Source organism: Ruditapes philippinarum, unplaced genomic scaffold (genome assembly GCF_026571515.1).
Source record: "Ruditapes philippinarum isolate M1 unplaced genomic scaffold, ASM2657151v2 ctg1264_1_1_1_1, whole genome shotgun sequence".
NCBI classification, from domain to species: domain Eukaryota; kingdom Metazoa; phylum Mollusca; class Bivalvia; order Venerida; family Veneridae; genus Ruditapes; species Ruditapes philippinarum.
The window spans coordinates 38,314-61,114 of record NW_026855248.1 but is presented as its reverse complement, the minus strand read 5'-3'; the positions used below and the strand labels follow the sequence as shown (position 1 = coordinate 61,114).

At 32.7% G+C, this 22,801-nt stretch overlaps 2 protein-coding genes across 2 annotated transcripts; both read right to left on the bottom strand.

Moving 5' to 3' along the window:
- Window positions 1-355: 355 nt before the first annotated feature.
- LOC132742640 (C-signal-like) lies at window positions 356-5,265 on the bottom strand. Its single transcript, XM_060731091.1, has 5 exons — window positions 4,956-5,265; window positions 3,912-3,963; window positions 1,954-2,141; window positions 1,553-1,702; window positions 356-606 (listed from the first exon to the last, which is right to left on the bottom strand). Exons 1-5 carry the CDS (start codon window positions 5,088-5,090, stop codon window positions 376-378), a joined length of 756 nt encoding a protein of 251 aa, XP_060587074.1. The 5' UTR covers window positions 5,091-5,265; the 3' UTR covers window positions 356-375.
- Window positions 5,266-8,385: 3,120 nt separating this feature from the next.
- On the bottom strand, window positions 8,386-11,757 carry LOC132742638 (C-signal-like). Its single transcript, XM_060731090.1, has 5 exons — window positions 11,557-11,757; window positions 10,968-11,019; window positions 10,019-10,206; window positions 9,465-9,614; window positions 8,386-8,922 (listed from the first exon to the last, which is right to left on the bottom strand). The coding sequence occupies exons 1-5, from the start codon at window positions 11,704-11,706 to the stop codon at window positions 8,692-8,694; spliced, it is 771 nt and encodes a 256-aa protein (XP_060587073.1). The 5' UTR covers window positions 11,707-11,757; the 3' UTR covers window positions 8,386-8,691.
- Between the last annotated feature and the right edge of the window lie 11,044 nt (window positions 11,758-22,801).

Genomic DNA, 22,801 nt, shown 5'->3' with positions numbered 1-22,801 from the left:
TGAAACACAATGAATATATTCAAATTATTCACGTAACACAGTCAAAACACAAGGAGCTAAAAGCTTGGTCAGTAGAGCATCATAATATTATTGTGAGGCTGGAGAACCTCTGATAAGAACAACTTAGACCAATATAATCATATTAATTAATTAACCTGGAAAAAAAATCTTAACAAAATAAACTTGTATGAGGCCATACTTGTCAACTTATAATTCAAAATAAAAAATTAATTACATAATTATAATAGACAGTCATAACAACAATTAAACAAGCATTTTGGTGTGACTTAAAATACACATACAAAAAAAATAACATAAAAACTAAAGTTTCAACAAAGAACCAAAAATTCTTACAAACAATCTCCAGAGCTGGATCTACCAGGGTACCACAGTTCCTCCTCTTGTTGCATGTAAAAATTTGCCAGTATCTTCATCCCCAAGCTTCTCCATGGTTTCAAACATGGCTTTCAAGCTTTCTTCCGTGGTAACAGCAGCGTTCTGACCTCCCATGGAGGTTCTTACCCAGCCTGGGGCTATTGATGCACACAGTATACCGTCTGCTTTCAAATCAATGCTCCAACATGTCATCATCATGTTTAGTGCACACTATATAAGAAAAGTAAAAATATGTTAATTATCTTATACGAAACGGGTTCAAAGAAAATCTAAAATTATATTTCTCAGCTATTTTAAGGAAGGACATTGGTTAGAATTGGTTGCCTGCTTGTGCCTGAAATAATGCACAAAGAGGCATCTCATGTCCTCCTTCATCAGTAAGTTGCCATATGAACTAGATGCAGTGTCCATGTTACTTAAAATCCAACAAAAGAAACACATGAATAAACAAACAAATGTAGCTGCGTTCATTTTTACTGGTAATTGCACAATTTGTGTGTCCCATGTAATGATAAAATTACGTTGTAATGCACTGAATGCATGTATTGGCAAAATCGTGTTTTTATCTAAAGAAAATAAAATATTGGCTTTGTTTTTCTGGGAACCTTTCTTAATTCAAAATTCTACCATTTCTCTTTAATGCTGAATTTTGCGTAAGCCGGTGCAAGATACATTGCATGTACCACAACAGATTACCGTTCATGAACAGGCTCAAACTGAGCCTGCAACATTTTCAATTCAATTTTGTTGTATTTACCTAGTATAGTGTATTGCGCCTCACACTGACTAACCAGTCCTTGAGGACATAAAAACTTTTTTGTCTTGGCTCAGTATTGAATCTCAGAATTTTCATTTAACAGTGAATTCTATGTGCTGCTTTCTGACCAATCTTAATACCCAAGATCTGAATTTGAGCTAAGAAATTTTATTTATAGCCCTGCAATTCTTTTTCCAAAAATTTTTTACGAAAAAAATGCTCAACATTAATAATAACGATTTTCTTCTCTTTCTATAAAAGAAAACATGAAACAAATTCTTTTGCATTTTTCATAGGAATACTTGAAACCATTGACATAATATCATAAAAAAAATCTTTTTAGCATGTCTTCAAACGACTAGTTATCTTAAGCAAAACAGTAATGAATCAAGAAATAACCTTTGATGCCCTGTATGGGTACATTCCGCTGGATGCATTTTCTGTTATTGACCCTTGACCTGAACCAACATTGATAATGGCAGCTTTACTACAAGACATGGGTTCACCTGGACATCGACTTGCTGCTTGTTTCAATAGTGGATAAAATGTCTGAAGTCATTTGAGCAACATTTTAGACTTATAAATACAAGAAACAAACACACTTTTGGCTGATAATGTTGAATATTTTAGTGGTTTGATGGTTTAATAAACAGGCACTGAATCAAATACAATCTAAATAATAACAAAATAGTTACAAATCAAATTATATCTGGATGATTTAAGATCATTTTCTGAAACAGTTTTCCTCAAAAGATTATTGGTACATGTATTATTATTTCTATATTTATGGTTAAAATTACCTTTGCCATCATTAGTGGACCAATGCAGTTTACTTCGTAATGTTTTCTCATATCTTCACGTGTTACATCATGGAAGCCCATCCGTTTCAGTATTCCTGCGTTGTTTACAAGTAAATTCAGACCTTCATCTTGGACTGTCGACTGTACAACATCGCGTGCCTTTTCAACTGAATCTTGTTTCTCGACATCTAAATAAAGAGTCAAAATTATGTTTCAAAGTTTATTTTTGTCAAAACAGTCAAACATGTACATTTGTAAAAAACTTTTACTAGTATGGATTAGAATAGGAAATGAGCGTTGTTGATATTTTTACTATTCTATTAGGTAAATATTTCAATTATATTTTGCAAAATATGTTAAAGCTGGTTTCTCTAAGCAAGATCAGTGAAAGTGCATTTAAATGCATTTGAGCCGCGTCACGACAAAAACCAACATAATGGGTTTACGACCAGCATGGATTCAGACCAGCCTGGTCATCCGCGCAGTCTGATCAGGATCCATGCTGTTCGCTTACCAACCCTATTACAAGTAGAGAGAAACTGATAGCGATCAGCATGGATCCTGATCAGACTGCGCGGATGCGCAGGCTGGTCTGGATCCATGCTGGTAGCAAACCCATTATGTTGGTTTTGTCGTGACGCGGCTCATTTGTATTTCATTTATCAATCATTTGAAACATAAAAAGACACATACAATTTTTATTATGTCGCAGCTAGGAGGACTTTAAACTTTAAAGTCTTCCAGGTATAACCAATTCAACCATGAATATTTATATGTTATGAGCATGCTTAAATGGACATTTATCTAAGTTTTAAGTTTTACATTTCATTTTTTAAATATGCCACTATTCAAAAAATCTTATTTTTAAGATGTTTATGCCTAAATCAGACCATTCTGACAGACATACTTCTTCTTAAAGTTTGAGGGCTAGTGCAATGTCAGCAGTACATTAAAGCATGAACAGAAAATTACATTTTTAGTCCCAGATTAAAGTCAATACAATTCAACAAATGCTGACCTTACTTTAAATGACAGTTGACAGTTCAATCTAAGTACCTTAAATTTTATGTATTACATTAGGTAACAAGAGCACCGCTAGGCGGAGTATTATATGCCCGAAAGGGATTTTTTGGTTTAGTAAAGATGAAGCATTTATAAGACATGGGAGTAAAATAAAGTATTACCTCCTTCAAATAACATTCCTCCTATGGAGTTTGAATATAGTTGGGCCAAATGGAACTTAAGTTATACTCCGGAAACTGTTTTCAGTTTTAAGGTAATAGTGACCTTGACCATTGACCTTGTGACCCCAAAGTCAAAAGGGTCTTCTACCTAATATGGAAAATCATCCTATGTACCGCCTCCGTGGTCGAGGGGTTAGAGTCGATGACTTCTAATCCGGCTACCTCTCTGGTGCGGGTTCGATCCCCGGGAGATACTTGATAGTTAAGCACGGAGGAAGATAGTCTAGTACTGGTGTAACTCTCCAGGAACGATTGTTAGGAAACTACCCGCCTGTATGACTGAAATACTGTTGGGTAAAGGCGTAAAATGAAACAAACAAACAAAACAAACAATCATCCTATGAAGTTTGAATATTGTGGGCCAAATGGAACTTCAGTTATGCCCCAGAAACTGTTTTCAGTTTTAAAGTAATAGTGACCTTGACCTTTGACCTTGTGAACCCAAAATCAATAGGGGTCTTCTACCCAATATGGACATTATCATATGAAGTTTGAATATTGTGGGCCAAATGGAACTTTAGTTATGCTCCGGAAACCAAATTGCTAACAGACGGACAGACGGATGCCAGGGGGTATAACATAATATGCCCGAAAGAATCATTTCATGAAAACCCTTGAAACAATGATTTAGGGGTGGCTCTAAAGATAAAGTTGGTTGTGTTAATTATACACAGGAAACATGGTAAGTTATGGTCAATACACATAAATACGAACCTAGTTCAATGACTTTCACGCATGGATTGGTCTTTGCTATTTCGTCCAGATCCTAAATATATTTGTAAAATAATCTGCTGTACAATGAATAAATAGATACATATAAAAACAAACGAATGGTGATATTATTTTCAATGGACAAAGCATCAAATTCTTAAAATCCACTATTCCTTTTGAAGCAACAGATATATGGGGTTTTTAGAAGAAACTTTAATTTAAAGATTTGTCCATAAGATAAGATATAAGATAAGATAATCTTTATCTATAGTCGGTTTCATAAAAACATATAAACATTAGCTATATAAGCTATTTTCCGACATAACTGGCTATCCTTTAACAATTCAAACAAACAATCTGTATAAAAGAAAATATATAAAAGTATTAAGAAGATCAATGTACATTTATGAAAAACTCTGTAAAACAGTTAAGATTTAATTATCAGCACATATAAATATGGGTAAGAAAGCATTAAATGATTAAAAGCAAATATAACACTAGGCCTACAATCAAACATCACATAAAATTACATCATACAACTCACACAGTAACAAGAATTCTATTTATGTACACAACCCTAAAATCAGAAATAGAATTAGAATTTTTTAAAATTAGAATTTTTAGAAAAAATTAAAGTAAATGATTCAATTTTATTTTATTTTAATATAGTTGACCTAATTTCCAGTATGATGCTTGAGCATATATCAGTAGCAGCATCTGATATGTACTCAATCATGAAAATATGGGTGTAACTAAAACATGTACAAGTATCATAATAAAACTTGAAATGTTTGTGTAACAGTTGCTGATCTGAGCTGGCCTAGATAAATTCATGGTCTAAGTTAATTAATTATTTAATTAGAACCAATTATGATCCATGTTCTTTGATTAACCAATAATCAAATATTGATCATTTTACTTTTAACGGTAAAATATACAATAAACTTATATACCTACCGTTTGACTGTTAATTGAACGATAATTGGCGACGTAGTTTTTGCCTATTTCAGAGATTTAATTGATTCTTAATTTATAAATAGATCTTACCCCCGCTTGTTCTTTGTTGATACAAGAAGCGAATATATGTTTTGGAGGAGATGTCAACTTCAGGAAGGCTTTAACAAACTCCAGGCCAATGCCCTGACTGGAACCGGTAATCAAAACTGACTTTGGTGTCAACATTGCAGAGTTGAAATTAGTCAAGTGCGAATGTACTCTATTCCGATTCGGCCCTGATATATTTCGCACTTTAAAATAATTATGTATGTGTAATAGTTCGCCTCTTAAATGCGTATTTAACTTAAATTCTTTTGTTTCATTTACGCTGCATTCAGTTATCGTTACTTCATGGGCGCTGCCATTTTGTCGTCCATGCCTAAGTTAATTTGTTACGGCTTCATTCATTGGTTATTTCCTTCTATTTCAATCAAATGTTTAATTGTTTATTTGGTCATGTGATTTCTGCACGTAAGCTCGTGCCTTTTCTTCATTTTGTTAGCTCCGGTACACATTCGAAGCCTTAGTGCTTCATTATAATTTGAGAATTTATTTCTCATCATTTAATTTATGCTTATTGCAAAATAAATATTATAATTTAAGTATAATAGTGTGAACTAAAAAGCTTGTTGTTGTTGTTCATTTGACTTGTGTGTTCCTAATTTCACCATGTAGATCTACGGCCAAATTATTTAGAAAAAAGACTATTCTATATGATAAAACATCAGTACGAATTATACAAAGCAGAGCCTGGTACATTGGTGCCGTGACCTTTGGCTTTGTTTATTAATTTATATTTATAAATATAGATCTACCTGTAGGTCAAAAATACTTCTATAAGTTACTTCAAACTATTTTAAAAAATAAGGTGAATAATATTTGGATAAACACTATGGTTTTCAGTGTATGAATAAAATAAATTAATACGTTACCTAGGACAGCATAAAATAGCAAAGTAAATTTGTAAAACCTAAAACAGAAAGTGATACAAGTAAAATGGTTTCCTGCGGGGAACATTTTTAAAGATATTTCATTTAACTATTTTCGACATTGTTTGGGGGGAATAAATAAACGGTTTTATCGGGAATATAGTTGACAATAATCGATCAATATAGAAGAAGGTCTTTGGAAACTGGTGACGTTAATGACCGGAGAAGGTCGAACATAAAACAATTATTTCTTTTTAAGAAAATGATTAACTAGGCCTACCATTTTATGAAAAATTCCTAGCAAAAAAAGTAAACACACAACTTTACGCAGAAAATATCTCTATTTATTCTGGCAGATGCCACTACGAATATTTTAATTTTGTATATGTTCACTGTTCAGTATAAACAATTTATTGTTTGTAAAATTTGAGATACATATTAAACATTGATAATTTTCAAACACATCATTCAAGTTTTTCCACCTTAAACGGTAAAATAATTGTAGAAAATTAGAAATATCACGTAATAGTTTGTTGTTTTTAATTAGGTGTCACTCTGACTAATTCCCTAGAGGTAAATCCGTAACGTACCGGCAAACGGTATTTAGCCAGGTTTTCGAAAAGGTCAATTAACCAATCATGTACGGTTTACAGATCACATGCTCCTCCATGTACCGAAAACAGGTCACGTGCTCCTCCATGCCTCAAAAGTTAAACGCGTACCAATACCCTGCGGTCTCCAGACCGCAGGGAATAAACGTAGGTAATTTGCGTAAACATGATAATATTCTTATATTAAAACTTTGAGGAATAAAACACAATTGTAAAATAGGGTATAACAGTAAGTTTCCAAACTTTGTTCGTAACTAAATTGTTGTGTGTATGTAAACTTTACTGTATACATGTTGTAAAAATATTAGTTAACCAATACTGTATTGAATACTCCAGAATATTAAACTTTTAGATTAGAATGATTACAGAAAAGTCTGAACATATTTCTTCACATTTATATATAAAGTTGTTTATAATATATGTACATGTATTTCAATTATTAATTTGCTAGCCCTTGGCTTGGTCTTGTAAGTATTAAAACTTTAACAGAATATTGCCTAAGCCATCAGGTTACAAGACCAATTTGTGCAAGCTTAGCATTGTTATGCAGGTGTGTTCCTTCCAAATGCCCAAATCATCCTGTTTTTAAAAGTGAATTCTCATTATAACCTAATTAACAGTCTTGCCATGGTATTTGTCTCAGCATTTGTGTAAATTAAAAAAACGCACACTTCTTAACTTTCGATAGAGTCTAGTATATACTCGAACTGTTCTAGAAAGAAATGAACGATTGTGCACAATTTGTAGTAGTGAGGGGCTTGATGATGAGTTTCATTTTACAATTTAAATGACCTCACTCTAATTATGTATGAAAGAAAAAATATATTTCTATTCATCGAGAAACCCAAATGTCATCTTCTAATACCATTGTTCTTGTTAAATAAGCAAGCTTTGTTAAAATAATTCTGCAATCATTTATGTAAATCCAATGTTCTTGTTAGAAACTATCCTTAATATAAATAAATGTACAATTAAGAATGTTTTTCTCAATGTATTAGTCTTTAAATAATATTTATCTCAACGCTTTTTATTGAGTACATGTACAATTAGGAAAAAAATCTTCAAAATGTATAAGTAACTTCTTGGATGTAACAAAATAATGTACTATTAAAATCATTGTTTTGATGTGTTTGTTAGATAGAGGTGGGCCAAAAGAAATAACATTACCGAGAGCCTCCCTCTAACCATCTTGCTGACTGGCGCAAAGAACGATGCAACTTGTTTTACCATTTTGCAATAAAACTTCGAAATGCAGGCATGCGCACTTTCACCAACATTATGGCACTTCATCTATGTTTGTAGTCAATGGATTTAAGATTTTAGCTCGAATTCCACTTTTGAATTTATTCTAGTACATGTAAATATTTTACTTTTTTTTAAATTTTCACTGGCCCGAACTAATTTTCACTGGCCATGGGCCACCGGGCCAGTGCTAAATTCGATGACTGTGTTTGTAGCTTTAATACATTTATTTGCATCAAATTGTCGAGTTCTTATCGCCTTATACACTTAAGTCACTGTCCAGAATAACGTTTGGCTAAGATTGTTATAGGCAGAATGTTAAAGAATTGCATGTGCTTAAGAAAGAAAGAGTTCAACGTTTTAAATTATTGCGATTAATAACGATTCTAGAACCATATTCCACTGGACTTTTCCGTCTTGTTACTATGCAGTAAGTGATCTTCAAAGTAGAGCATTTTTATATATTGAACTGCAATTAACTGCTCCAGTTACAATGGTTATTATTTTGACAATAATTCTTGTGGCACCGGAGGTCTTCCTCCGCCAGTAAGGCTGGAAAGTCGCCAAATGACCTATACTGTATCGGTGCGACGTAAAACAAACATGAAGCGACCGATGAATATGGTGGCATGCAATTGTTAAAAAGGACAGTTTGGTCATCCTGCTGACACGGTGGAAAATATAAAACGAACAAAATAGTTGTATTATAAAATTCCTTTATGTTATTGTAGAAACGTTTTTATTCTTGTAAACATTAAACAGTAAGGATAAAAAATACCAGTACTAGTCGAATATTCATAAAAGCGATACGATTTTATGAAAATAGTGAGTATGTGCAAGCATCCTATATAATATAAAACGTATATGAGAATTTCAACAAACAATTTAAACAAACACAATCAGAATGAAGCAGAATTTTTTCTCTAGTCATGTTTTACATCCATAGTTAAAAAACTTGAGTTTCCATTGGCATAGCGTATATCAATAGCAACTGTCTTTCACTCTTTACCATCCGATTAAATCACCTCTGACACCATGATAAAATTTCCCAGAACCCTCCTCTCCTTGCAGTTTCTCCAGAACAGACATGATCCCTTTGAGAGATTCTTCTGTGCTTATCAAGGCATTAGGACCTCCCATTTCAGTCTTTACCCATCCTGGATGTATAGCTGTACATAAAATACCATCTGTCTTTAAATCCAGACTAAGGTTTGACGTGATCATATTCAAGGCCGCCTATCAAAGAAAAAATTAAGTACGGAGATAAACTGAACACGCTTTTATGGATGGGAGTTTAAAAGTAAGATAACGAAAATGGTACCAGTCATGTATTTGGAGGTTAAAATTACAAAAACAGTTGTTGTAACACTATATGATGGAACATAAAAAAACTATTGCTAAAATTGTTTTTGTTTACAGAGTAGTTCTGGATTCAATAACAATATAAGCCGTTTTTTAAACATTTTTGTTTTACATTCGAAACGTCATGACACAGTTTATAAACGTGTACGTTTAGTTTACGTCATTAATGTCATTTTGTTGTATCACGAGCGTGCGCCGGGTCGCATACCCCTTGATTTTTGTAATTTTCACAGAATTGTTATTTGTAAACATATTTTCTCGATTTTTTCACGATATATTAAGGACATGTTCCAATATCTGTTTCTTGTAAAATTGAGGATGTGAAAAGTAGAGCCGCAGCCCAAGAACCTTTTTAAACACCCTTTGTTTTAAAGAGATGCGTCATAAAAAGAAATATACAAAAAAGTATACCGTACCTTTGAAGCTCTGTACGGATATCTTCCGCCTGAAGAATTTTCAGAAATGGACGCCACACCAGTGGACATGTTAATGATGGCAGCTTTGTTGCATGATAATGGTTCTGATGGGGAAAGGCTAGCAGCTTGTCTTAACAATGGTAGAAATGCCTGAAATATTTCCATAGAAACTTTAAGACTTCTCCGTGAAAAATTCGTATGAATGATACAAATGACTCTGAATATCGTGTAAATCAAATGATCATGATTCTGTGAACAGACAACTATCTTTACCTCGACTTTGCTTTTCTCGAATTTTCGTTATTTAGAATTCCGATTTCCTTTCTTATCTATATATATAGAATATATTTTATTTTCTCGAATTATTTATCTCAATTTCTTCAGTATTCAATCCAAAAGGTTATTTTCACACTTAATAAAATGTTTATCTCGACTCTTCAACTGTGAACTGTATTGTATCCAAATTCTGTTATTATTTCGTCATTTCTAACAACTTCACCAACAACTTATGGCCACAGAACTTCATGCTTTTATCTATAATAATATATCAGTACCTGTGCCATCATTAAAGGACCGATCGCATTAACTTCATAACACTTGAGCATATCTTCTCTCGTTACATCTTCAACACCTTGACGACCAACTAATCCACTATTGTTGATTAATAGATTTAAGCCGTCGCCTTCAACTTTTGATGCAACATATGCCTTTGCTTTGTCAATAGATTCCTGTTTTGTTACATCTGCAAAGAGGCATAATAACAAATGCTTCATCATCTTAACAACAAACCTAAACATAGTCTAGGATCAAATAAAGGATCATAAACAGCGTAAAGACATTCTTAATTAAGTCAAATATAAATCTTTAAACAGACATCGCTAACGGTAAAGAAATTTTAAAAAAACAAGGTCCCGAAATTGTCTTGTACTGCCGGACACGCCACATATTACTTTTGTACCCTCGGCTATTTCGAATTGCATGAATATCTATGTAAATCTTACCTTCTAGTAAAGATGAGAAAGTTGATAAGATTAAAATGCTTTCACAAAGCCAAAATTGAATTTACTAAAATGTAGGTTTACGAAAGTATTAATTCAGTACATTTATAGTCAAAGTAAAGTGAAAAAGCAGGTTATCTTGCAAAACTTAAAGAGAGTTGATCTATACAACGAATAGTATGTATGGAAGTAACTAAATACAATTCTGAATTGGTATCATTCAAAAATCACTAAAGATAATTTGAAAGTTTTATTTAAATAATTTGACTCAAAAAAGATGAATGTTAATTGAAAGTACCGCAAAATATACAACAACAAATGCGTACATACTTACTGAAATGAAAACATTTTTGTTTTACCTGAGACTTAATCTGGGACATATACATGTATTGTACAGTGTTAAGCCTTAAGGTTACCCTTATCGTGCTGATAAAAGCTTTCGGGTTAAACATTACAATTTTACCACTAAAATTTTAATCAATAAATAATTCCCTTGAAAACTAACCTATCTGAAGAACTGTTACAGATGAATTTGACTTTGCAATTACATTCAAGTCCTGAAAAAAAATGTATATATTAAAATCAAGAACTGTATCATCAAAGAACAAATAAGTAATTTAAAACATCTTCGTTCATCGAAATCGTTGATATCTGCTTCTACGGATTAATACACAGGGGGCCCACACAGTGTTTGGATGGTATATACTGCTTGATAGTGACCTTAAAATGAGATTTTAGTCATAACCTTATAATGTGTATATAAATATATTCCACACAGTGTTTGGATGGTATATACTGCTTGATAGTGACCTTAAAATGAGATTTTAAATAGTCATAACCTTATAATATGTATATAAATATATAAGGTTATGACTAAAATCTCATTTTAAGGTCACTATCAAGCAGTATATACCATCCAAACACTGTGTGGCCCCCTGTGATTCCTAACCTTCAACCGTCAGCATCTCCAAAAATATTTAGCAGTTACGTATTTATAAATGACAAAACTTCAGATAGTTGTAAAAATGCTATTTACATCCGGTGAACATTCTACCACCGTGAAACATTTTACATAATAAGTTTGCTTCCGGTACCGTTGCTTGTTCCGGATTCCTACAGCAAGCGAAAAGGAACCGTGGCGGTTTCGTCAGTTGAAGGAACTGCTTGACAAATTCCAGTCCAATGCCACGGTTACATCCTGTAATTAACACTGATTTTGGAGAAAGCATTTTCGTTATCAGCATTTATAAAGCGTCCTTGATATTGACCGTTCACCTAAAACGAATAAGGAATTCATAATAGCGCCATCGTCTAGCTCACTTGTTTTTGCGTAATTACACAGAATGTTTTGGTTGTTACATAATGTGTGTTCAGGGACGGTTTTAATAGAATTAAAGTAGTGTAGGTTATTTTTTATCTAGCATGATTATATATGAACAAAGTACACGTATTTCTTCAGTTACGAGCATCGTTCGTGCGTCCGTACGTCATTTACGTAGACAAGTTTCTCATTATTTTTATTCTGACTGAAGTTTACAAACTAAAAATGTAAATGGACTCAATATACAGAGTTTATAAGAAATCTTACCACGACGCTAAACATTCAAACAAACCCTTATTGAAACATTTATTGAGATTTTGGCACAAAATAAAAGAATTGCTGGTCAAAATTCCAGTCGAGCTTCATATGTGCTGAAGAGATAGCATATGATGTCCATATATTATAAATAAGTACTATAAGTCAGGTAATACTGTAATAGCCCGGTATTATGTGATACTTGTGGGACTTAATATTGTAGAAAGTAAATAATTTATTTATTGCGGTTACCGCAAGTGTATGCTTTAAATAACTTTAAACATGTGAAAGATAAATTACATACGTTACGGTCAACTGCTTATGCCTACTGACCACTGCTTACTGCTTACAGGCGACTGCTTGCCTACTGTTAACTGCTTGATTCCAGCTATCTACTTCTTAATGCTAAATATCCTGATGAAATGCTTACAAATAAATGCCAATTTTTATATCCTTCTTCCAAATACACACGTGCGTACTATTCATTTTGAGAAGTGAAAAATTAGAAAAATATTTCAATGAGAAAAATTATTTTAAAAATCAAAGCACTGAAAGCGCTGAAGTATACATTGCTTGATAACATAATCCATTTTTGTCATCAATGCCATGATGATTTTAACCTTCTGACCTAAAAAACAATAGGGGTCATCTTCTGACCAAGGTCAATGTCCATAACAAGTGACTCCCACAAAGGCTTTTTTTTTCCAAAGTTATTAATGAGACAAGGAAGATGTGATGTTCCATCTGTGTATTGCTAGGCAAGCTGATAGATGAGCAATAAAGAAATCATTTTTTGAAACACCGTTAAATGGACTGCAGTATAGAATATTGAAACAGTCTATTGAGTCTTCAGTGATGCTATCTAATAATTAAAAGGCATGACCTGGCTTGAACTGTATACAAATTCAATTAATTGAATCATCCTACAAGACTTAATTACCAAATTATAGTACATCCTTTTGTATAGCTTTCCATGTTACAAGTCTATGTACAGTACTTTGATGCATTATAATATATTTTCTGGTGTGTTGTATTCATCTCTACACATTAATTTTCAAATGAATTACTATATCGTTTATTAATAAAAATGAAATCTATAATCAAATCAATTCAAATGTACTGTAATATTTTCATTAATCAATATTGTTACATAATTATAGTCTTCATATACAACCTTTCCAAGAAATTCATTTATATTGGACAGCAAGTTAACAAGGTTTTTTCCATAATCAGGCTGTGTTACCAACTTCTTAACTTTAGATGAACCATTCACAATATTTAGCTAAAAACATTTTTCTATTTTTGGCTACTGTGACCTATTTCTGATTTTCAACCAAGGTGATCCATGTACAAACTCGGAGCAAAACCTGTCACACACATTCTTACCAAGTTTTGAGACAATTGGGGCAAAAGTGTGACCAGTAGAGTGTTAACAAACTATCGCATTAAATACAGAATAGAATCTTTCTCTAATTTACACTGGTTGCAAAAAGAAAGTAAATTTTAATCATTTAGATTTAGCAGAATAGCCCGAATTCCAAAACAAGCCAAAGAACCCGTGTTTCGCGGGCAGTGCACTTTAGAAGAATGGCACAATATCACACACCATCGCTTTGATATTTTCGTGTTACCTAAAATATAATGTGACGGTGCACAGTTTTACTTGAAGCTAATTCATCAAAAAAATCGTAAATGACTTTTGTGAACCAATTATATTGAACATACTTTCTATTGAAAGCATAGCAAGGAAAATATGCAAGGGGCTTTCGTCTTGATCTCGCCCGTACCCCTTTTATCACCTGACTATATCTTGGAAGACGAGATAGTCTTCTCAAACAAAATGAATGAACACTATTTAATTATTCTATTTAATTTTGTAGCTACCCAAATTCCCCAACCCCCACTACAGAGTCCAACCCCAATTACAAAGTACCATACCAAAGCCCAGTACTACGGAATGCCGTTAGGGCCATCGCCTATGAATGTGTTGATCTGAAACGCGATAGTCGATAATACGATGGTGAAAACGCGAAATCACGAAACTACGATGGTGAAAACGCGAAAGTACGATGATGAAAACGCGATAGTACGATGATGAAAACGCGACAGTACGATACTACGATGATGCAAACGCGATAAACTATCGCGTTTTCACCATCGTACTGTCGCGTTTTCACCATCGTAGTTTCGTGATTTCGCGTTTTCATCATCGTACTGTCGAGTATCGCGTTTCAGATCAAACCATTCATAGGCGATGGCCCTAACGGCATTCCGGAATGCCGTTAGGGCCATCGCCTATGAATGTGTTAATCTGAAACGCGAAAGTCGATAGTACGATGGTGAAAACACGAAATCACGAAACTACGATGGTGAAAACACGATAGTACGATGATGAAAACGCGATAGTACGATGATGAAAACGCGATAGTACGATGATGAAAACACGACAGTACGATGGTGAAAACGCGATAGTACGATGATGAAAACACGACAGTACGATGATGAAAACGCGATAGTACGATGGTGAAAACGCGATAGTACGATGATGAAAACACGACAGTACGATGATGAAAACGCGAAATCACGAAACTACGATGGTGAAAACGCGACAGTACGATGGTGAAAACACGATAGTTTATCGCGTTTTCATCATCGTAGTATCGTACTGTCGCGTTTTCATCATCGTACTTTCGCGTTTTCATCATCGTACTTTCGCGTTTTCACCATCGTAGTTTCGTGATTTCGCGTTTTCACCATCGTACTTTCGACTATCGCGTTTCAGATGAATACATTAATAGTCAATGGCCCTAACGGCATTCCGTGCAGTACTTCTGTCACACAGTATGTTAAATAATGTATATGTAGCATGCTCCAAAGTTTTGTTGTTGCTGTGTTAAACGATATTTGGCTAAAATATTTACAAATACAAGAACGCAATTATTTCCCTTTTTTCATTTCATTTATTTATTTAATTTTACAAATTCAAAAAAGAAAAGAAAGTGTATCCTAATTCCATTTCACCATCCTTTGCCTTGCAATACGCATCCTGGAAAATAATAAAAAAAAGATTTTTTAAACAATACCAAGATACCTACATAACTGTATAATTCCATGTTAACCCTTTCCCCCATGAGCATATTGTGAAAAATGGCCATTTTCACTGAAAAGCCTCCTCTTACAAGTTCAAACTGCTATGAAACTATGAAAAATGCTTCAATACTAATCAAAATTGGCACAAATGTTGACTGGACCATTGCCTGTGTAACGACATGCTCAGTCTTAAATTTCCTGTTACCATGGCAACGAGGGGACATCTCAAAATTGCCAAAAATCACTATTTTGCCTCGATTTTTCCCATCAAAATTTATTTCAAAGTGCTGCAACTTCTCAAGGGATTGAGATAGAGTCAAAGGCTTTTCAGCGTTGGTTACACGTTACCTTATGATCGACCTGGGGTCATTTTAAGCCTCTCACAAGTCCAAAATTTTCTTGGCGCATCCCCCTTCTGGCAACCCCCTGATGTATCTTTTGGATGGGGGACGGCGCCGAAAAAGTGCTCACTTTTTTTTAAGCAACATTTCTCAAACGAGAACATGTGTTTGGGACCCAAATAGGACATTTTTTCATTATTCCAGGCCTAAAAAAAGGGGGGGGGGGGGTCGAAAGTGCGTTGTTTCGCGTATATATGTAGCTCTGAAGAAAATTTATTGGGTATTACAATTAATAACACCTTGTCTTGGCAAAGCCATATTGATAATGTTCTTAAAAAGTGTAACTCATTGTTACATTTATTATCACATATAAAATTATTCATATCTATACCTGTACGTAAAATGTTTTACAATGCATATATTTTCTACCACATCTTGATTATTGTTGCATAATTTATGGTAACTGTACGTCTTTTCTAGAAGATAAACTCATTAAGTTTCCAAAAGAGAGCTGCAAGACTAATTCTAGACAAAGATTATGACACTCATCAGCTGAACTTTTTTTCTGAACTCCGCTGGATGACCTTTTCACAGAGGGTTGTTTTTCAAAAAGCTATTATGATGTTTAAAATAATAAATAATCAGGCGCCTTCCTAATTATTGAATAATTTCGGATGTTCATACTCGCATTTTGCGTTCTCATCATCTGATTTTTGCAACTTTATACCCCTAGACCAAATTACTGAACAATTTCGTAAGTCTTTTTGTTATTCTGGATCTTGTATTTTGGAACGGCCTTCCTGATTATATTAAAGTCTGCTACATCTGTTAACCATTTTTAAAACCTTATACTTGAGGTTTTATCACGCATTGATGTATACAAATTGATAATCTCCTGTATGTTTTTACATTTATGTATTTTAATAGTTTGAAAATGTTAAATTTATATTGTTCCTTGTTGAGGGCCTCATGGAAGATTGATATGTTTGTTCAAATGAGTTCTCTCGTTAAATAAAGTCTTTATTATTATTATTATTATTATTATTATTATTATTATTATATGAGGTAAAGGGTTAAAGCAGGAACAAAGACAATGTTGAAATATCTTCTGTCAAATACTTATGTATATTGTTTAGAGATATATGAGCCGCGCCATGACAAAACCAACGTAATGCGTTTGCGACGGAATCTACTTGTTATAGGGGTTGTAAGCGACCAGCATGGATCCTGATCAGACTGCGCGCGCAGGCTGGTCTGGATCCATGCTGGTCGCAAACGCATTACGTTGGTTTTGTCATGGCGCGGCTCAATTATGTATATTAATTTTTTTATGTTTATTATATATAATTATATGCAGAGATATAGTTTTTTTTTAAGTTTTTTTTCTTCTATTTTTTGGAGACCTTTTTGTATGGAAGTCAAAATACTGATTTGTTTACATTTTGCTACTTATATGACAAATAATTTCACAATCAGTGCTACTTTCATCAGATAATAAATAAGCATCTGTTTTAACTTGCTCTAAAAGAATATTATTTGAACGTTATAAAACTAATTTTTGCTATTTCTAAAGATGCAATAATTTATTGAATGTTTCATGTGAGTAAGCTGTCCAGCTTGCTTATGGGATGTTGGTGGTTCTACTCGAGTGCACGGTCATGTCTGAAATAATGCAAGTAACGGCATAAAAGATCTTCCATTATTTGTAAAGCTGGAATGTCGTCATATGACATTTTACAGTGTTGATATAATTTGAGATCTAACAAACAAAAACCAGTAAACTATCGCATTCTCTAACAGTGTTAAAACTTTCTGAAATTTGAAATGACCTGTCTATAAAGTAATTTACATTATGTAATTGTGTTAATTCATACATTTGATAAATGTAAATTTATATATTAATATGAGGTTTAAAAAAATATTTTATAAGCATTGTTTTTGTGTAAAGAAATATTTTTGTAACAAAGTTTAATTTTCATAGTTTACATACATAACAGCCACAGGTATGCCTCATGAAAAACAACAAATTTGTTGCCATATAAGTTATTAAATTTTCTTTTTCATTTATAGATCTGCCATGATTATTGAATTAGTTGTAATGTGTTCACGAGGATTAGCTGTGAATTAATCTCCTTTTTAAAAAGGCAAGTATATGTACATACACAAAAATTTAATTCAAAATCATTTTACAAACAATATTGAAAAACAAATTTGCTTGACAAAGTAAATGTGTATTATCATAAACACTGTGTGTATTCACTTGACACTATATTTGCCCACTGAGCTCATTAGGTAGAGCATCATTTTAATAATCCTGGAAAGTTTGCCCAGTTAGCTCATTAGGTAGAGCATCATATAAGTAATCCTGGAAAGTCAGCCCACTCAGCTCATTAGGGAGAGCATCATTTTAGTAATCCTGGAGCCGTTGGTTCAATCCTTTTCTTAAGTTCTTTGTTACAATTGATTTCAGACATTGTACCTGATGTTTATTTGTCCCTTACTGCTGATTTACAAATCATGTAGGATTAGTAGCTGGTTACTTGTGGAAATTTTGGTAATTACTGGTTTCTTTATCCAGGAAAACCCACTAGATGGTTTGACCACCAAGATGTGACCAAAAATGTATTAAAATTGGCGTAACACAGAACAACAAGCAATTGACACCAGTACTGATAAGGTCCTGGAATTGTACACAGGAGAGATTAAAAAAGCAACATACTTTGTTCACTATCAAGCATAATTATATTAATAATCTTTAATCGAAATTAGATATGAAAATTTACCTTTAAAGATGGATGGACACCAAGGACATATTCTCTTCTTTAATACATGTATATTGACATAATTCCATCATATTTAAAGGCCCATTATGGCTCAGAACTGGTTTTAGTTTTATTTCTCAAAATATACTCATTGGCCAATTATCTGAACCATGTTTTGCTTCTGTTGTTTTCTGGCAATAAGTAAAAATATAGTGATTTAGTAATTAAATACTAATACTAATAACCTTTTGCAACTATTATGACAAATAATTTCTCTTCCAGTGCTACTTTCTTCCAGTAATTAGCATCCAGTATGTAACTTTTGTGAAACTCCTGGTTGTTTTTTCTAAAGAACAAATGTATTCCTTTCTGAGGCATAATGTGCCTTTAAAACATTGGTTTTAAGACTAAAATTTGTATTGTCAAATAAACCTTGTGTAATATTTCTGCATGAACATCTTGGATGAAATATAAAACTATAACCTAAAACTATATTGATTTTAGGTCACGATGGAATGTGTTAGTGTTGCTGCCTTTTATGTAGAAGTTCCTTAAATACATTAACCAAGATCAAACCATGGTAAGTTAATAAGACATATTTAGAAAATTGTTTTATCATTTTAAATGCAAAAGGGAGGGCACTTCCATGACCGAGTGATAAAACAACTTGTCCCTCACCACTGTTTGGTTACACCAATTAAGGGCTTTCGATTCTTTTATGTGAGAAAGCTATCCAGCTAGTTTACTGAATGTTGGTGGTTCTACTCTGGTGACATTTATACCTGAAATGCAAGTAAGGTCTTCCTCCGCCAGTAAAGCTGGAACGTTGCCATATAACCTTTACTGTGTTGGTACTTCATGACACTCTACGAATATAACCAAGGAACGAATATTCTGATCCGAACATATGACAGTTATTTTTTCTTGCATATTCTACCATATTCCATCATAATTCTACTTTTATAAAACAATTTTCTATGAAATTTATGTCATTACACCCATAACTATTTTCTTACAACAGCATATGAAATTACATCTTCATTCATAACAGCAAAATTACGTCATCCTAAGCACGCCTTTGTATAGCACCCCCATGCCAGATGAAATTTCCGGCATAGGTAAAACTAACGGAAACACCAGTCTGATATTCAGTAAAGTGTATTTCCATATGATAACAGACTTTATTTCCATTTCAATTTTCTCATCGAGGAAGTAATAATTAAAATTACATTTAAATGAGAATTAAGTAATTAATTCATTTGATGTCATTTTATTTATTGATGTCATAGGGCTGACATGTTTGTGATATTCAAATGCATTCTTAACATTTATCACATACCCGTGTGCAGCTTTTAATTGTGACTGTTAAAATTGTATTGCACGGCTGTGCATATACTTTGACCTGACGTCATTTGCATTATACAACCATAGCATAAAGACCCCCTAAATGTTAGCATAACACTTCAGGCAGATCAATGAAAAATGTTTTTTTTTTTTTAATTTCAAACAGTCTATATTTTTGGTATGTGGTAAATAAATATTTGATTATATAGTAAGAGTATGATTTTGTTTTCTTTTTTGTGTTCAGCTGATTGAGATATTAATTTTGTATTAAAGAAGCACGCCTCCAGATTCATGCTAATTTTCATGAAAATTTTAAAACTGTATTTGAATTTGTAATTTTGTGAAGTAACCATAAGGAAGCAATTTACACATTATCAATGGCACCATCAAACCACGTAAATTACCAAAAAGTGGTCAAATATGCATAATTAGCCTTTACTGCGTTAGTAACGCAATTGAAATATGGTTGTAAATACACAAAAATCAGTCATTAATCGCACATAATATGTAAAATATTACTTGATGAAACTTTTTACTTTTCTATATATCTTAGTACATTTTTCTCAAGTTTGAATCTCGTATTTAAATATTTTGACTCATCTAAAGGCATGCAGCTTCAAGCCATACTTAATAAATTAACTTAAAGTAACATAGAATTCTTTGGACAAAACTTAACTACAAGTAGTAAGAATTGTTTCTCCAAGGGCAGTTTTCATTTTGAATTATATAACTGTTGTTTTTTTATATTTTACAGGACTGATTTTTGCTGGACAAGGTGTTTATCATTTGACTGTTGATTTCAATGTGACTTGATACTGTGACATTAAAACTTTGGAGCTCTCTGCAACTGACAAGGCCGTTGAGTGTATAGTGTGCATGCCAAAAAATACCCATTAAGACGATTTGTTTATGGTTGGTATTGACCATCAACCCAAGCAATTTTATGAAAGACTATTAATTGAACATTCATTATTATGTTGACTTTTTGGTACTGTAAGGTAGACGAGATCAGCTTTTTTGCACTGCCTATAATAGAGACTTGAAGACAATATGTTCTATCACAGGGCTAACATATTAAAGGAAATGGGGCCAATACAAAAATGAAGCATTTTGAATGGTTTAGAAACTGTTTTAAGGCCAATGCACAATATATATTTTTTTTACAATGTTAAAACTCTGGGATATTTTGTTAATTTTTAAAACATTAAACTTTTCTATATTTTTGCATTCTAATTTTAAGTTGTTTTGACCCATACATAAGTAAAATTGCATGGGCATGTTATAAAAATCATAATATTACATTTTTGACAACAGAATTAAACATTGTTAATATTAATCGCTCAAAATAAAGTTACAATTGCTTTCAGAAACCTGTATTTAAAACATATATTTTCTGTAGTTAATTTTGTGTTTTGTATGTTTTTCTTGCTAAAACTTTCATATTTAGTACTGCTGCAAAAAATTTCATCACATATATAGATGTATAGGTCAGATGTCATTTAGTAATATTAATTGTAAGTACATTACAACCTCTGTATAGCAACCACCCTTTAGGAGACAAAGATTTTGGTTGCTGCTGAGAGATGTTGCTCTTAACAGATATGTTAAATTTATTGTGAAGTCTTACAATGATTTCAAAGAAAATGTTGTTGTAAAGAGGTGGTTGCTCTATAGAGTTTGAGCTGTCATTCCTGTCGTTATTATACATTAATTACATAAAAATCAAGTAGATTTACTTTGAAAATATATATACTGTGTTATAAATGAATAAAATTGGCATTATTTGATTGATTTCCTGTTGACTTTATTATTTTCCCTCGGACATTCGTATAGATGCATGGTCTTTAGCCAATTCAAATATCTTTGGCCAGTTAACTGGTTCAGTTTGACCGGAGGAAACTTTAGGTTTACCCTCTGTCCGTCTGTGTGTCCGTCCGCCTGTCTGTCCACAAAACTGGATCCCAGGATAATGTTAAAAGTTCTGAAAATATTTGATGAAACTTGATATATGACTAGATGGCAATCTGGAAGTAATGCACATCTTTTGTTTCTTCCTATATCCAAAAATTTGGTTGCTATTCAACAAAAAGACTTGAAATATGGCAAATTGATAACTCAAAATGTATTGAAAATATTTTTATGAAATAAAGATAGATGGCAGTATGGAGATTATAAACATCATTTTAGGCTTAACTGGAGGGAGTATTTTGAGAGCTGTTCTAATTGCACAGCGTCGGCAACCGTGTCCAGATTTCTGATTAAAGTTTTTAAGCAGTAATATCTTTTTCTATAGAAGTTCTTTATTTCTGAAGATACGGTATTTATTTCAAACTTCACATATGTGTTTTTTTATAACTTCTTTATTTATTAAGGAATCTTCTTCTAGCAGAAAGAAAACTATAATGTATATAAGTATAAAAGTTAAAAAAAATCGCAAATAGTCTAGATCTATATCATATAGTATTGAGTTGTGTCCAAGCATTAAATGCATAACTCTTACAGTAACAAATACTGTAAAATTTACTATATAACAACTTACTGCATATAATTATGTCAAGTGTTTAAAATTTAAAACTTCAGGCTGTTCTCCATCCTCTGTTGCAATATATGGACATGAGCACCTGTATGCATAGCTTTAATATTCTACCTTTCATTTTTACTAAAGATTTTTTTAACAATTTAAATTTAAATAGAAAATAATGATTAGTTTAACATAGTGATTAGAAGATCTCTGTAACAGAATACCTATAGGTATGTACAAACTGAACAAACTAGAAAAATCCAGTCTAATTAATAATTAATTTAGACTCCACTGAGGATTTTTGACATGACTGGAAATAAATTTTCACGATTAATGTTCCATTTAATGCAAGTCTAGCCCAATAACTCATATATGCAAAATTTCAGATCATTTGCTCGCTCCGTTTTTCCAGAATAATCATTATAATTTTTTTAAACGATTTAAATTGTAGTGTTGCAACGACTCTCACCCAAATCGGGCCAAGAATAACGTAATTTTTAAAAACGATTTTCAATTTATTCCGGAGTATACTTTTTTAATTATCTTTTGCATATCTTTCGGTTTAAAGTGTCCCATGTAAGAAATTCAAATGTTATGTTTTTAAGCTTTTGGACATCAGTTGAGTTCCTTTAAGGTATATAAAGCCAATCAAATATCAATATTCACTCCGCAGGGCCTCTATGCTTTTGATGAACTTACAACTGG

Coding starts and splice junctions, on each gene's coding strand:
- LOC132742640 (XM_060731091.1), bottom strand. CDS start 5,090: ATGTTGACACCAAAGTCAGTTTTGATTACCGGTTCCAGTCAGGGCATT. Junction 2,142..3,911: donor CGTGAAAGTCATTGAACTAG/GTTCGTATTTAT, acceptor CTCTTTATTTAG/ATGTCGAGAAACAAGATTCA. Junction 607..1,552: donor ACCCATACAGGGCATCAAAG/GTTATTTCTTGA, acceptor TTTCTTATATAG/TGTGCACTAAACATGATGAT.
- LOC132742638 (XM_060731090.1), bottom strand. CDS start 11,706: ATGCTGATAACGAAAATGCTTTCTCCAAAATCAGTGTTAATTACAGGA. Junction 9,615..10,018: donor GTCCTTTAATGATGGCACAG/GTACTGATATAT, acceptor GAAATATTTCAG/GCATTTCTACCATTGTTAAG. Junction 8,923..9,464: donor ATCCGTACAGAGCTTCAAAG/GTACGGTATACT, acceptor TTTCTTTGATAG/GCGGCCTTGAATATGATCAC.